This window comes from Xiphophorus maculatus, chromosome 16 (assembly GCF_002775205.1).
Source record: "Xiphophorus maculatus strain JP 163 A chromosome 16, X_maculatus-5.0-male, whole genome shotgun sequence".
Classification (NCBI taxonomy): Eukaryota; Metazoa; Chordata; class Actinopteri; order Cyprinodontiformes; family Poeciliidae; genus Xiphophorus; species Xiphophorus maculatus.
The window spans coordinates 4,650,714-4,667,987 of NC_036458.1; the positions used below are offsets into that span (position 1 = coordinate 4,650,714).

Here is a 17,274-nt window from a genome sequence, read left to right on the forward strand (position 1 = left end):
AACGGGGGGAAAAGACTGTAAGCAGTCCAAACCTCTTCTTTTTTCTTTTTCTTTTTTGCTGTAAGGCCATCTCAACCCTCAAGTCAAGTCTGGAAAATGATACACCTTCAGAGATGCGTACATTATTATCGTCTCGGTGACAACAGCAATAGAAACAACATGTATGTCCAGCACAAAAAGGAGCAGACGCACAGATTTAACATCATGTCACACTGCAATCATTCACCTGAGCCTCTGGGCTCCAGTGTAACCAGTTTACCTTTTCTTCTTTACTTAAAGGTGTGCAGTTCACAGATTCTGCTGTTGTACCTTGGCAAACTGCAGAGGACGACAGAAACAGCATTTCTAAAAACAAGTCACTTGATTTTAAAGCGTTGAAAATGTAGAAATCGTAAGATGAAAGACGTTTGGTTGTGGAATATGTGGACAGAAATGATGGCTACTGGTTGGGTGCAGGGATCTTATTAAAGCAGTGGTGTCAAACTCATTTTCGTTTTGGGTCAAATCAAGATCACGGGTGCTCTTCAAGGCCCGGGTGTCCCAGAATGTATTGATAAAACCAGTTAAAATATTCATTAATTCTTAAAATTAAACAATATTGAAAATTTTTGTAGTCCCTCCAGGATTTCATATTTGTTTTTGTTCTTTCCAATCAAAGAGTTAATGGTACTAATTTGTGATGATAAATGTGCTTTTTTTTATTTCTATAATCTGACATCAATTAAGGCTGAGGCAGCTGTTTAGTACAAGTAAGAAAGAGAGCACCACTGAAACCCAAAGGGTTTTGTGAAAAATCTTCAATAAACTCATAATTATGTGTTAGCATGAAAAAGTGCATGGATTTATTCATTTTGAGTGAATTTCCACTATAATTTGCAAGAAACTGGAGGGACTGATTGAAGTAATCTGGCAGAAAATAGATAAAAACAGATTTGACTTAATTGATAAAATAATGTTTAAGAACATTATGGTGGGTCGGATTTGGCCCCTGGGCCTCGAGTTTGACACATGCTCTAAACAAAAAAACATTTAAAAAAAACCAGAAACATGAACTTCTTATGGGAATCTTGTTAAAACACAATCAGGTCAACTACTTATTTCTAAGGCTTGGCTCTCTTTCTCTTTTCCGCATAGCATGCTCAGTTTCACAGTAAACTTTCAGTCACAAAACGTACTTTGTTGTCATTCAAGTGTCAACAATATTCACACATTTTAGGAAATTAGATATTTAATTGGTGGAATATAAACATGGAGACGTCAATTAACTAGATTCTCTTGGGAGTTTTGATTAAAAAGCACTGCAGACCGAGGCAACATATTGAAAAAGGCTGTTAGGTTCTTAGGCAAATTATTCACAGGGCCCTCTTTCATTGACAAGCATCCTCCAGCAGAGGGAGCTCTGCAATGGCGTTTGCAAGCATGAAAACTGCAAAACGAGCATTTTGAGAATAGGTCCACTTGAGTAACTGCTTGGTATGCAACAGAAAGTATGAAGAGAAAGGCAATAATACAAAAGTGAATATTAACCACCTTTTTTGGGGGATGGAAATGATGACTATCTAGTGGTATGAATGCCACACAATTTCTCAAAGATGCTTCATCTCTTACCCAAAAAGGTTTCATCCACATCTTTACGAATCAAAAACATCAAGTAGACTAATTCTTTAAGAATTTCGAATTAACAATCACAATCTTCACAAGACTTATCAATGACTAACATGCCTCAAACAACAGAGGAGCAACATTTTCTTGTCTGTTTTCACATATAAGCAGACAAGGCCTCAGTTTCCATCGTGATTTTCAACATCATGTTTGGTAATTGGGTTTGCTTGTGCAAAGTGAGAGTACAGCAAGATGGAGGAGGAGGGAAACGGTCAACAATCACAAACCACGGCTCTATGTACAGATAGCATACAAAACACAGGTTTCAGAAATTATTTGATATTCTGATAATAAAAGTACAGAAACAGGCTGCTGCACTGCAAAAACACAAAAGCTTACCAAGTAATTTTGAGAGAGTATCTAGCGCAAATATCTTGGTAAACTGGAAACAATACAAAACTAAGTTACAAGTAACTTTTCAGCAAGATATGGGAGCTTATTTCAAGTCAGTAATTCCTTAATATTAATTTAGAAAGCACTAGTTCTACTGGCAGATTATTTAAATTAAAACAAAACATTTCCTCATATTACAAAAGAAATTATCTGCCACTTAGCTGGTTGCTAGTGAAAACTGGCACTTTTTCATCAATGTTAAAGAATTATTAAGCTCCTATGTGTTGCTGAAAAGTTGTTTGTAAGTTAGTTCTGTCTTATTTCAAGAACTAGTAAATCGACCAAAATTAGTTGGTAAGATATGGTGTTTTTGCAGTGTATGCGCTGATGAAACAAAACCGTTCACAACACAAGACAAAATTACAGTTGAACAGGTAAGGCTATTAAGACCCAGTCGTACTAACATGCAAGGATAAGACTGGGAGTGGGAATCCAAAAACAAGAAGAGGATGAATTGAATATTAATAATAAAAAGTAAAACATGAGGTGAGCTGTTGCTGATGTGTGCGGTTGTTATACAGTACTCTGTACCCTGTTTGTTCCTGAATAAACCTGTAACAGAGTACCACAGCGAGGGATTGTTTGAATCTATGCATCGATCTTAATTATTGGGTAAAAACTGACCTGAGTGCATGCTCTGTTTGAAACATTGTTGCTCTGAAACTTCTGAAATGCCTGCGGGTGTGGTAGAAAACTCAAAAAATGGTGCAAATTATTATTATTATTACCATCATTTCTTTTTATTTTGAGTAGAAAAAGAAACGTTTTTGATGCGCTCCCCATTTTACACTGCAAAAACACAAAAGCTTACCAAGTAATTTTGGGCGAGTTTCTAGCACAAATATCTTAGTAAACTTGAAATAAGACAAAATTAACTTAACAATTTAAGAAATAAGAGCTTGTTTTAAGTCAATAATTCCTTAATGTTGATTAAAAAGTACATGTTCCACTGGTCCCGTTACCTGGCAACCCTAGCCCCGTTACCTAACAACCCCAGCCAAGCACAGGCCTGTTACCTAGCAACCCAGTTTGAGTTCCACTGGCAGTTTATTTCACTTATAACAAGAAATTTTCCCCATTTTGTAAGTGAAATAATCTGCCAATAGAACTTGTACCTTTTCATAAATATTACGGAATTATTGGCTCTTATTTCTTGCTGAAAAGTTACTTGTAAGTTAATTGTCGTTATTTCATGTGAACTAAGATATTTGCAATACAAACTACACCAAAAATACTTGGTCAATTTTGTGTTTATTTTAATGCAGGGAACAAATTTGGTCACAATCAACTATCAATTCCCCAGGAAAGAGGAAAATAAAGGTCTAAAATAATAGTCGATTAAGATCTCCAGACGTTTTGATGCTATGGGTCATTTCTAAGCGGTTTGTGCATGTTTCTGTTCAGATGGCGTTTTTTTAAAAAGCGCGTGGTCGAATTAACTGCGCCCCAGCATAACGAGGCATGTGTTCATCGCAAAACATGCTGGAGGTGTTCAAAAGGACAAAAAAAAAAAAAAAAGGCAGGTGTGATCATGGCGACTTTGTGATGTTATCTGACTCCTTGGAAGCCCAGAGCTCTTTGTGCTGCTTGCGTCCGAAACCCTCGTCGTAGTTGCCTTTGCTTTTGAAAAGCTGCTGGAAGTGGGGCTTGCAGTAAAACTCGCCCTGAAGAGCTGCGAAGGAGCCGAGGCTGAGGAGGAGGAGGAAGGATGGGATCGCGGAGTTACAAAGGAAGCTGGAGGAAGGAATCATATAACCGAAGAAAACAAAGAAAGCCAAACATATTATTCACCTGAGCTTGGCTTTGCAGTGCTTGCAGCAGAAGCATGCTGAATGGAAAACCAGGTTGTTGGCAACCAATCTCTCCATTGGGTAGACTGTCTTCTCACATGTTGCACACACTTCCTTTTGGGTCTTAAAGCTGAAAGACTGAACACATTAATATATAATTTACTGGGAGTGACACGCAGTGCAGTGAAAAAGTATAAATACTTCAGGGTTTCTCTCAGTGCATCAGAAGCCTGGCAGGCCACCAGGCTTTACTTGCGCCCCCACCAGGCTGGGAAATGTCTTTGTTTCTTATAGGTTTTTATACACCAGTAACAGTGATAGCAAAGACGCGATAAAGAGTCTCCTTGGTGAAATATTTGGAAGCACAATGACAACATAGTGTGTTCAGTATTTGAACACAAAGGGAGATTAAATGTGCAGCCCTTTGGTCAACAGCTGTTGTTTTAAATGAGCTTAGGGCTGAAACAATGAATCAAATTAAACATGATTAATCGATTAATGAAATAGTTCCCTTTAAGAGGAATGACTCATATGTCTGGTTAGTTATGCTCAAATCTAGGCCTGAAATGATTCAACGATTAAATGTATTGCATACAGATTCAGAACAGGTTTAAAGAAAAACCTTATTCTGTAAATGAGTTATAAACAAAACTCCTCAAGTGTTTTAGCTTCACCTGGTTCAAAATCATCTGGTTAAAATGATCCTATTTAGCACCTTTTTCTATTCAGTTATTAATAAAAAAATTATAATTTCATATGTTGATGTTACTTTTTTTAGCTGTAGATGCATCCTTTGCTAAAATAATCAATTGTACACAAAATAAATGCTAATTTATTTCATTTTAGGCAATAAAATGTTTCTTTTTTCTTATTTAAAAACTGAAGTGCATTGTTTAATTGTATTTCTTGATGTACTTCTAATATTGTATAAAACAAGCTTAAGTGGTTAAATGAAAAATATGCAGAACGTGCCAATTTTTATATCCAATTAATCGATTAATTGTCAGAATAATTGATTACTAAAATTGTTAAATGTGCTATATAAATAAATTCATGTTGATTTTTCTGGCCGGATTTGTCAGTTTCGGTGGGTTTAGCGTTTTATCTCCATGTTCATATGAAGAGCTTGGAATATGTTACAACCCAGAAAAACAAAAGAAGCAGAGAGCAGTGAAGGCATCACTGGCTGATTACCTTTGATCGCTGGACAGATTTATCTTCAGTGTTGGATCTGGTGTCCTGAGAAAAATAAGAAAAAAACATGTTTGTTATTTCAGCTAATATTTTAAAACACCCCAAAGCTTCAATGTATCTACCGATTCATTATAACTGACAAAAGATTATTTGATTAATCATCTAGAGTGTGGCTTTTCTACCTTTACCAGTGTGTTTGTGTCATGAGTCTGATCTGTTTCTCTCCCCCCAGTTTGCATTTGCTCCATCTGTCTTTCTGCACCCAGGGGAGAGGATCAGGTGCCTCCTGTCTGAACTGAGGCAGAGTCCTGCAAAATCAGCTTTTCTCATCTCATTAGGAGATTTATGAGCTTAATGTACGGCTCCGCGATACAGCTTAAAAGTAAAATGTCTGATTTTTAAAATTCCAGATTCAATGTTAATAGATTTTTTAAAATCATTTTCTTTTCTAAATTGTGTTTCTAGAGAAATGACCAGAGTTTTGGTAGTTACTAGTCACATTTACTTCAAGAATCTTTTTAAAAATGTACTTTTATTAGTATTTTTACTGCACTGTACTTTTTACTTTTACTTCAGTAATTTTATTATGAAGTATTTCTACTCTGACTTGAGTAAAACTTCTGGATTTTCTCCCGATTGAATGAAAAACATGTTGAAAAATAAATCACCAGGCACACACCTGCAGTTTTTGTTATAGTTTTATCAGTTTTTTATTGAAAAAAAAAACTGATTTGGAAAAATATTTTTTGCAACATATATGAATTATCATCATTTTGATCCTTAAAATACCTAAATTTCCACTTAACTTTATATTTTGGTCCATCTAGTGATGTAATTTTTAAATATTAAATGATTGATAATTTGATCAGTTACTCAGTACTTCAGAAGACTTTTTACCAGATACTTTTCTTTACTCTTACTTGAGTAATTTCTTGGATGCTACTTGTTACTTTTACTTGAATAAAAATATGTTGAAGCAGAGCTACTCTTACTTGAGTACAATTTTTTGGACCTCTCCCCACCTCTAGAAATTACAAATGACAAAAAATATTTTTAAAAAGTGTCTTATTTTAATAATCCCCTTTGTGAATCATATGATGGAGTACTAGGGTCAGGCTACAATAATTTTTGTTTAAACTATGAAAATATAGCGATAATATAAGCAAAAAAAGGAAGAAAAAGAAGTTGTTTTAATGGAAAAAAAACACACAAAAAAGAAGAAATAGATTCAGTTGTTGCTCAATTGTTTGAAAGTTTTGCTGCTGATGTGTTGAAGAAGTGTTTCCTTATCTGTAAAGCTTATACCAAACTATAAGTTCACAAGATGCTCAACTTCCCTCATTTTAATTTTTGCTATTTTTCACATTGAAGTTCTCATAAAATTACTACTTCAGTCTCCTACAGCTTTATTCTGGTAATTTTCTGACTATATTCTTGTTATTTAAAATAAAAATAATATTGTAGTCTGGCTCTAATACTATCTGATTTAAGAGTCCCAATAAATAAATGGAAGCTGTCAAACGCGTTTGTCATACAAGATGGCGGCCTTGGGTGGACTGAGATCACTCCTAACTATGGAAACTAAAAAAAAAAATCCAGATTTTCCAAAAATTAAATCTTCAACCACCAAAAGAGTTCATTTATTAATAAAACTGAGCCACAGTTCAATGGTTAGTGGTTTATACAGAGACTGTTTCTGTAAGTTGGTATTTTAATGTTTTTATTCAAGACATTTTCATCAAACAGGTGAAATTTTAGCTTAACAGTAAAAACTTAAAGAAGTATTGGGAAGTTTGGTATGTAAGAAGAAACAATCGTAGAGACTTTAGGACTGTTATGGCAGAACTCATGCAGCAACGATCATAACTAAAGCAAGTAATAAACAGAAATGGACTAAATGGCTGCCACAGAAAAAGCTCAGTAGGAGCAAAAACTGGCAGCCTCTGTGGAGGAAGAAGGGGAAAGTCCAGTGGAAACCTTTCTAAAAGCTTCTTATGTAAGTTTGGCTGGAGATCAACGTGTATAAATGGGAGTTTGAGGCTAGTAACAGATGCACATGGTAAGAGCTGCAGCACAATTTTATAGATTAATATTTGCATAATAAATGGAGCCAATGTTCGTCAGCATGCTAGTGGTAAACTGTATCAAACTGGTAGTGCCGACATACTAGTGATAGCCACCATCCAAATGGTAGTGTCTAATTTTTATCTATTTTTAAATTTATTAGCTATTTTAATGCAGTAAGTCAATAAAGTGAACAAGCTGGTGACATTTCACATCCAAATGGTAGTGTCAACATGATAGTCACTCAACATGAGCCTTATTGCTAAAATTAGCATTTTATCTAATTTTTAAATTATTAGCTATGTTTAGCATTCTTAATGCAGTAAGTCAATTTAAGTCAATAGGGATAACTCACATTCTACCAACAGCCTTTAAGCTAGCCTTGGCATTTTAGCTAATTTTAGCTTATACACTAATGTTTGCATACTGAGTTGAGTTGGTCACTGGCAGCCAGTATGCTAGTTAATTACTTCCCTTAATGCCTGATCATTTGTAGCAAAGATCACATCTACAACAACAAAAATACCATCTACTAATTTGTTGATTATTTTTTTGATGAATATATGGATAGCAAAAGGTAGTTAGGAGATTTGTTGAACCAGGTAAAGCTAAAAATGCCACCTGAACATATTTACTACAAAATGATTTTCATTTTAAATGCAAAATGTGTTTATTTTGTAGAGTTTTAGCTTAATTAATGCTCTGACTATATGTTTTCTTTAGTAAAAGGTCGTTTTAGAGTCTGAATACTCTAGCTAGCAATTAATCGATTACTAAATTAGATGACCATTATTTCAATAATCGATTTATTCACGATTAATCGTTTGTGTATAACTAACTAGACACATCAGTCATTTCTGTTAAAGGAAATGACTGGAAACATTTTAGCATCATACTTTGCACCAGTCTCAGCTGTTATTCTAACTCAACGATGTGCATGACATTTTGACTTAACTTTATTGATGAAACACTTCACAAACAGGCAGGAAAGCAAAGGATGTTGCCTGCACTCAGGGCAACCGGACGACATGTTTTTGTAGCGATTGGTTAATTAACAGTGAAGCCATGCATCTTCCTGTAGATGCAATCACATCCCAACAGTCAAGCAACTCCTTCTCATCAATGGTTCCTCTTGAGAGCAGTCATTATGTTGCTGCTAGCTTTCAGACAGCTCATGCGTTCTGATTATCAAGCACACTGCATGCTACACCACTTCCTGTGGTTTTTAAACACATGCTGAACCAAAAAGACTTTGATCTTCTCCAGAAACCGTTGAAAATTAAGCTTAAATTTAAAGTTTTTGCAGGGAAGGTATAGCTTCTTCACAAGAGAGCTGCAGTAAAATCTTGTAATTGCAGCCATAAAAGGAAAATCGACTGTTATCAGACTTATATTTTTCAAATACATCTAACAAGTCTTTAGATTTGCATGTGCCATCTTGGTCTGTCTTTGCCATATATGTACATAAGCCTCAGTTTCCCCAAACTGCTCAAAGGTGGCAGGAAGTTGTTACGACACATCTGCTTCTCCTATCCTGTAGACAACAAGAACAGTAACCCAGTTGCATTCTTATTCTCACTGGTAATTGTCTGCTGACAATTACTTCCCAAGTTTCACCGCAAAAAAGGTTGAAGACAGCTAATGGTTCGCATGATACCAATCAATTTGGCCTCAATAACTTAAGGGGAAATGAAAAACCTCTGTGAGCAAAAAACAAAGTGTTCATAAAGAGGTTTTATAGTGGAACTAATCCTCTGAACCAGCACTGTTTTAGCTGTGTGTGAGAAACTTCAGCCAGCTGGACTGTGGTTATCTGACCAAACAAGGAGCACTTTCAGCTCAAATCGTCTTGCAAAACAGATTCAGCTCTTAGCTCACTGCATTAATTCCTCTCTCCGAGCCTCTGCTTGGGTTGTAATCTCACCTAAACATGCCAACCTGCGTGTGTTTGTGTGAAACACACCCTGGGGCCGAGGGGATTGATTACAACAGGTTCCTCTGTTCTCTTTAACAAAACTTCTGGGTATCTGCTTTGAGATTTGGGTTCAACATTTAGGAGGCTGCTTAATCTCACTTCTTAGTTACTTCTGTGGGTTAAACAAACTAGACATGTTTCCCCAACTGATAATCAACTAAAGAAATCAGAACTTGTGAAAATGTGCAAAAGTATTTCACTCCAACTCACGAAACACTGCAAAAACACAAAATCCTACCAAGTATTTTTGGTCTAATTTCTAGTGCAAATATCTAGGTAACTTTTCAGGAAGATATAGATACTTGTTTAAAGTAAATAATTTCTTAATATTGATGAAAAAGTTCTTGTTCTAATTATATATTATAAGTTAATTTATCGGCCAATAGAACAAGGACTTTTTTATTTAATTTACTTAAAACAAGCCTCTGTTTCTTGCTGAAAAGTTACTTGTAAGTTAGTTTGTCTTATTTCAAGTGTAATAAGATATTTGCACTAGAAACTAAACCAAAATTACTTGGTTAGATTTTGTGTTTTTGCAGTGAATGTATTGGCAACTTTAGTAAGGAGGTGCAAAAACCTCTAAAATACGGTGTTTGGTTCTTGTTCTGTAGTAGCATGGTACCAACCTTTAGTTAATTTTACTGCATTTATTTAGCTTATTTGAGTTAAATAAGTCCACAAACATTTAACTAATATCCAGCTTCACTGGCGAATGAATATGGCAGGATACGGAGACCATTTCTCTTCAAAATGGACACATATTCTGCAAAAAAAATTGCAAATCTCATTTGTTGCAATTCAGAATCGATATAAAATGTCCCAAAATCGGTTTAAATACATAAAACAAATTTGTTGGTTTTTGGTCTCCATTTGGAAACGATGCGGTTACGTCCTGACGTCGCCAAGCAGCCGGTACTGGCACATACTAAAGCACCAAAACAAAAAGGAAATGGACAGAGAAAGAGCGAATCAACCCGTCTCGTCTTTGTTGAAGGCAAAACATTTGGACTCATTTTGTTTTTATTGAATGCCCAGGAAGTCCAAGCTTGACATGAGCTGTGCAAAGTTTGCAAAACAAAGATTAGGCACTTCAGGAATATCGCAAATGTGAGGAACCAAGCTACAGTGAAGTCAAGGTACGACATACCCTCCTGATAGTTCAGTAGACTCAGTTGAGCTGAGGACTAAAGTTGCAACATTTGTTACATTTTCAGTTGCTGCAGTTTGCTTTCACACGGCACTTAGTCAAACAAATCAAACCCCTAGAAAAACCTGGTCCCCTCCTCGCCTGTGGGGGTGCTGCGCCAAGAACCACTGAAGAAGACGACACAAAACCTTCAGAAGACATGAGCGCAACTTCCTTCTTACAAAATATAGACAAAAATGGAGTAGTGTCAGAATTCTCCTTGGTAAAAAAAACTCAAGCCATTTCCAATGGTAGCGTTAAATTCTTGAGTTTGTTTTGTTTGTATTTATCCAGAATTCCCTGCGCTTTAGTCCGCTTCTCCGGTCCGCTTGGCGTTCACAAATGCATTCAAACCGCACCAGAGTTCACTTCAACTGAACTGAGATTGAGGTTTGTAGGAGGACCAAAGTTAGCTTTTTTGGTCCAATTCAAGTTAAAACGGACTAAACAAAACTGGTGTGAATGCACCCTAAATGTTAAATGAACTGTATAAATGCTAACAGGTATAAATCTTCTTATCTAAGCAACAGTAGCTGCTCTAAATACTGGCCTATGATGGATGACTGCAGCCTCCAGCTCCCACTGAATGACGTGTGGATTGGAAAAGTCGTAAATCCTACAAATTTTTTTTCCAGTGAAGGAATTTAAAGATGCAGCTAAAGATGGCGTGGACTAAAGCAAGAGGTTCCTTCTTGTGCAAACACAATCCTTCAAATCAGGTCATGCAAGTACTACAAAGACAAACCATCTTTACATTTAAACTGCTGACTGACTGGACAAAATCAGGTATTTCACATTAGATTATCTCCGAATGCACAGCGTAAGATGACTCACTGCTGCAGGGCCTTTTTAAGGAAGCTTGAATGTTAAAAATGTACTCTGTCAGCTATCCAAACATTCACTCTCCTGTTCCTTATTTTTAGAAACGCAATCATTGTATAATCATTGTGACAGCAGCTTGAAAACAAACAGCTCAATTCAATGTAACAGCTGTCCAGAAGTTTGTCTTAAAGCTAAACTTGGCAGAGAATATTTTCCTGTTTGGAGCCAAGAGGTACTGCAGGTTTCATCTCTGCTTTTGTGTATTTTCTTTTAGGATCTCCTAAATCTCTCGCTGGAAAAGAAGACAAATATAAATCAATAACTAAACATTTAAAGACCGAGACCTGAAGCCTGGGAAAACACTCCCAACTGGTATGAAGTTTCCAGAAAGTAAAACTTGAAGCTGATTAGCTAGCTGCAAAAACTGATTAAACTTGTATGAATTGGACTCATTTATAGAGGTTTAGTTAAGTATTCAGCTCTCCAGTCTGCAGAGTAATCACATCCAGCATCATGGTGAAACGTTTGGTCAGCCGCTATTTCACTTCCCCAGCTGAACTTCCTGCTGGAACCAGAAAGTGACGGGGCATTTTTCTGCACTGGGTGGCATCCGGCGCCATGTCTGAATGTCTCATTGACTCAGCGGACAGGTCTTGTTTTGACTTCCTGCCTGACAAGAAAGTGCTTCAGAAGCCACATAATTATGAGATAATAAGCTGCCAAATAACAGAACGTTGTGCTTTTAGTAACTCACAGATAAAACTCAAGAATAATTTCTAAAGAAAGGTTATCCAGACATTTCCATTTACTGTCTGGAAATGTCCAAAATTATCAATTAATGAGTTAATCCAGAATTGATTGATATTATTGATCGACCAATGATTAATTGATAAGCATCCATTTTCATAAAATGTAATATTTCTCTTGTATTAAGAGGGTCAACTGTCTTTTCAAAAAATATGCAGAATTTAAAAATAGAAGCAAACTAATATATTCTAATAATTTCTTGAGTCATCTGTATTTTAACTTAAGGAAATTGTCGCGTGTTTATATTTCAAAACATAACAGCATAAATTTAATTTTCATCGTACCCGGACTCTGTTTGGACTGTTTCTCTTTTGGACTCTCATAATTGTGAGTTTATTGCAAATTCTGCTCAACAATTTGCAAAGAATTATTGGACTTAAAGGGGCCTTACTATGTATTTTCCAGGCACATTGTGCCATTTTATAGCATAATTAAATAAATAATTTTATTTGTAATAACAATGCTATATATATCAAATATGATACATAATTAAACACCTTGAAACTGGACCTCTATCCCTTTAAACACTCCACCTTCAGGAAGCTATCACAACATGGCTCCTCTATTAACCCTTTAACAATATATTTACCTGCACTGAGAAGTAGCTCCTCTAATGAGCTCAGCTGATGCACAGTTCTACCGGATGTTTGCTAATTGCTGCTGGCTAGTCTGAAGGGGCTGATTGGGGGACACGCTGAAGCTTGGAAACTGCAGCTCAGAGGAGGAGCTGCGCCTCGGAGGCGGAGCTAGCGCCACTAAGGCGTCTTGCACAGCTGAATGGTTGCCATGGAGATTATAGGAATAAAGCAACACTCCGTGTTTGTTTTTGATGAGGGAATAACATTATAACATGATGTAAAGCTCAAAATATTCTATTTTACATGATACCGTCCTGACTGCTAACTCCCACCTGCAGGTGGTAGTATTTCTTATTTCTGCTACCTCAGCCTTATTTGGTGTCAAGTAACAAAAAGGGAGCAATTTCAGTTCTTCAATTAATAAAAATGTTTGTGTCTCCAGTCTGTCCGCTTGTTATTTTTTTCTCATCTTTCTGAAAGGAATTTCAAGCAGAAACATGATGAAATTCTTTACAAATATTTCTAAAGTAGCAGAAACAATAGCAAAATCCTGGCGGGATTGTTGTTGTAGGTCATCCATTCAATCCAAATCGACTATTTGGTTACATGTAAAAATGCTAGTGGGGAAGTTCAGAACTCAAGAATAAAGCAGCCATTTTAACTTCCTTCTTCTCCTTTACTTCAATGAGTTAGCTTTAATGTAACAACAGTACGTTTTATCTGAGTCAAATCATTGGGTTTTGAGTAAGGAAAAATAGTCAAAATTTCATCACATATTTCCACACTCAACTCTTTATCACTTGTTTTTAAAAGTTCAAGAACAAAGGTTCAAAACAATCCAGACTGGATATAATATTTTTCCCATATCTACATTTTTCTTAAATTCTTAACTTTTTAAAACTTTTTCAGATAAACCATGTCAAACACATGTCTTAAATGTCAATTTTCCTCAACAAAAGCTGATTAGAATCTGCTTAAAAATGATTTTGACCAAACCTTCATGGAGGAAAAGCAGAAAGTAAACAACGAAATGAAGCACAGTTCTCATTTCAATATCATTTGCATGTAGCAATTCTGAGAAATAGCGTGCGCGCCTGTAGAGAAAGTGACACTGGCTTTTCAGCAGTAAAGCAAGAAGCTTGTGATATTTGACAATGCAGAAAGTTTACTTCCCTTTTTTAAAAAAAACGTTTCTGTGAAACGACTTAAGATGCTCTGATGAATAAATAAATAAAAATATGTGTACTTGGCTGAAATACAAAATATGGTGCCTTTGAAATAAAAAAAGATCAAAGACAAATGCTGGTCTAGTTTTTTTTTCTGTTTTATAGTTTAATAAGCATAACTAAAGTCTAACTGGCTGCTTTAAAAACATGCAGCATCCTGCAGCTTTGCTTCTGCAACTTTATTTAAGGTGGTTTACAAAATGCTTCTACAGCTGATCAGATGTTATGATGGAGGGGAGAAAATGAAATATTTCACAATCAAATTCTTCAGCGGAGCATGTCTCATCCAGCCCTGGAAAAAACTAAAACACAACTAGCATGTAAATATCTGCTTGCAATCACAGCAAGATTTTCATTCCAACCACACAAAGAACAAAGACGATGAACTAAGAAACAATCTTTCACTTATTTGTTAAAGTGATTCACTATGTTGCAGCAAAGCTTGTCATAATTTAAAATAAAACATGCTATATAGGTTTCCAAACAAGCTGTTCAAAGGGTTCGGTACCTGACAGCAAAAGAAATGTGAGACTCGGTATCAGGTTCCGCCAACAAGAAAATAAGAGCTCAAATGACATTATGACATGAAACTTGAAGCCTTCCATGTTTTAAATCTTTGATTTAAAACTTCAGATTTATCACCAGGGTTCGTTTTACACGTGAATCTTCTCAGGAAATGGAAACAAATGATACAAATCAGAGTGAAGGAATGTGGTTATCTGCAGAATACTTTCATGCAGGTCTACCAACGCCATGATGGAAGAAACAAACCACAACAAGAACATCTCCTTATAGAAACGGCTGCTTCTTCTGTGCAGAAAGACATGAGTCAACTGGAAACTCACAGGTGAAACTCAGTAATAAATATGTTTTACTTTAAATACAAACATTAAATTCAATAAAACTATCCAACATCTGGTTTGAACCTCCATCTTACTCTTTTTTTCTAATCAAAAAAGGCAAAAAAATTATATTTCAGTGCTTTTAATAATTTCAATTAAGACCAAAGTTGGGCAGTAACTAGTTACATTTACCCAATTACATTTACTTGAGTAACTTTTTTGAAAAAAATTTACTTTTAGGAGTAGTTTTACTACACTGTACTTTTCACTTTTATTTGAGTAATTCTATTATGAAGTATTTCTACTCTTACTTGAGTAAAATGTCTGGATTCTCTACCAACTGAATGAAAAACAAACATGTTTTAAACAAAAACTTATAGTACTTATGTGAATTATTGTCATTTTTGTCCATAAAATACCAAAATTTACACTTAACTTTATATTTTTGTCCATCTGATTATGTAATATTGAAATGTTAAATGATTGATAATTTGATCAGTTACTCAGTAATTGAGTAGACATTTTATATTATTTTTTACTTTTACTTGAATAAATTTATGTTGAAATAGTGCTACTCTTATTTTGTTTGCTTTTGTTTTAAATGTATTGTTTGTCTATAACTTTGTCTATTCTTTTATTACACTACATTCAATAAAGTCAAACCAAACCAAAATTACTACAATATCATTTGTCTACAGCTCCATCTGTCATCTGCTTTTTGGGTGAACAAATAAAACCGTGACATAGATTCCCATATTTAACCAAAACAAGAGGCAGCAGTGTCTCTTAGTTACTGAAAATCAGACAGTCTGAGAACTGTGTCAGGAAATGAAAGTTAGTGTAGTTAAGCCTAGAAGCCATATGCTGGCAAAATAATTAACCGATCAGGCTGTAGCGCCTTGGATGGATGGAAAGTCTCGTTGAGAGATCAGACAGCTGAAGGAAACTGCTTTATAACACTAAAGCAGGAAGTGAAGCTCTTAATGGGATGTTTATTTTCTGTTCGTACAGAAATAAGAAGCTGGATTAAAGTGGAATCATGCAATAGAGGATATCAGATGTCATTAACAATTTCACAATATGCAGAGGCTGTTTACTGTTAACGGTAAACCAATGGTTTGAAACGTTACGTATCAAAACACAAAACTATCCAAGTGCTTTTAGGGGGATGTCAAAAAATGTGACTGGAGTTTTCCCAATTTTTCAGGTACTGCTCCTTACAATTGGATCATGTTGCAAATTTATATTTTAGGCACTTTATATATATATATGTAAATTACATTTTTAACGCTGTATTTCATGTTTTATGATACACTGACTCAAACTCAGACGAAATTAAGCTCATGTATGCATGGACAGCATTTCCAAATTAAAATATACCAAAGATAATCCAAGAAACAATGGCCCTGACATGCTGCCCAACATCATATCTACCTATATTCTGAAATATTTATTATATAGAGAGTCACGTTATGTCTGACACGAGTGAATATGTCAGTTATAACACCTAATTTGTAAGGCTGTTACAACCCTGAGCTGCTACGCTTGACAGAACAAAACAATAACATTATGTTCGGCAACAAAGCGGTTTCCAAATCAGGAAATGGAAAGGAGGGAATTAGATTAACTGTTTATAAGATTAAAAACAACATAAATCACATCTAAAAAAGTGTTGCAAATGTTTTATTTAATAAAGTGTTTTAATGTATTAATTAGCCTTTAAGCTAGCGAACCAGACGTTACAATTGGCGCACTGTTAGCATTTTAAAGACCCCGGTGGGGGGTATTTAAATCTAAACCAAACAAGGATAAAACACTTAGATGAAATTAGAATTAAATAAAAACAGATGTTAATAAGAATCAGCATCTTGGACGGTGGATCATTTTAGAGTGGACAAGCATCATCACCTCATCTCAGAGGGAGAGAGAAAGAGAGAAGAGGCTGCAGACACGGTACAAACCAACGGACAGAGAGGAAGAAAAAGCAGGACTCACCATCTGCGCTACTTGTCTGCGGTGGCCCGGCTAACAGTAAAATCTACTTGCTCAGAAACTGGACTCAAAATGTTGTCTCCAATTTCTTCTTCTTGTCTGGGAGGGTTTTGCCGTGGGAGCTTAGCCTGCTTGCCGGCGAGTTTCTACCCTCTGCTCCGATCCTTGTCTCGGTTTTCAATACAACCGTTTTCTTCGTCGGCAGGATGTCGCACGCTATTGGCTCGCATCTGTTCCGGACGTGTTCACGGTCTGTCGGACAAAATGACAGAACGTGAGAAATACGACGCTTTGGCGGCACGCGCAAGATTTCAGTAATTTTAAAAGGACATATTTACGATGAGTGTAAAGTTTTTGCTTAAGGTGATAGCATTTGGTTAAAATTAAATTGTGTTTTTATCTGAGTCATAAAAAATTTACTTTTGCTGATGTTTATGACATCCGACTTTGCAAGGCGCTCCTGAACATGTCATGTCTAATTCTGATAACGGTGCCCTAAATAAACGGTTTGTCCAAACAGCAGAAGTGGGTAAAATACCGAAAAGTTGTACTCAAATAAGAGGAGGACTACTTCATCACATTTTAACTCAAATAAATGTTAAAAAGCACACATCCAAAAAATTACTCAAGTAAGAATAAAAAAGTATTTGGTAAAAAGGTTTCTTAAGCACGAAACTGATCAAACCATAAATCGTTATAAATACAAATTACACAATCAGACAGATCAAAATATAAAGTTACGT

General features: G+C 35.6%; 1 protein-coding gene across 1 annotated transcript; it reads right to left on the reverse strand.

Moving 5' to 3' along the window:
• Window positions 1-3,218: 3,218 nt before the first annotated feature.
• On the reverse strand, window positions 3,219-16,722 carry limd2 (LIM domain containing 2). Its single transcript, XM_005796651.2, has 4 exons — window positions 16,535-16,722; window positions 5,040-5,084; window positions 3,847-3,983; window positions 3,219-3,744 (listed from the first exon to the last, which is right to left on the reverse strand). Exons 1-4 carry the CDS (start codon window positions 16,535-16,537, stop codon window positions 3,585-3,587), a joined length of 345 nt encoding a protein of 114 aa, XP_005796708.1. The 5' UTR covers window positions 16,538-16,722; the 3' UTR covers window positions 3,219-3,584.
• Between the last annotated feature and the right edge of the window lie 552 nt (window positions 16,723-17,274).

Coding starts and splice junctions, on each gene's coding strand:
- limd2 (XM_005796651.2), bottom strand. Junction 3,984..5,039: donor AATCTGTCCAGCGATCAAAG/GTAATCAGCCAG, acceptor TAATGTGTTCAG/TCTTTCAGCTTTAAGACCCA. Junction 3,745..3,846: donor CACTGCAAAGCCAAGCTCAG/GTGAATAATATG, acceptor CCTCCTCCTCAG/CCTCGGCTCCTTCGCAGCTC.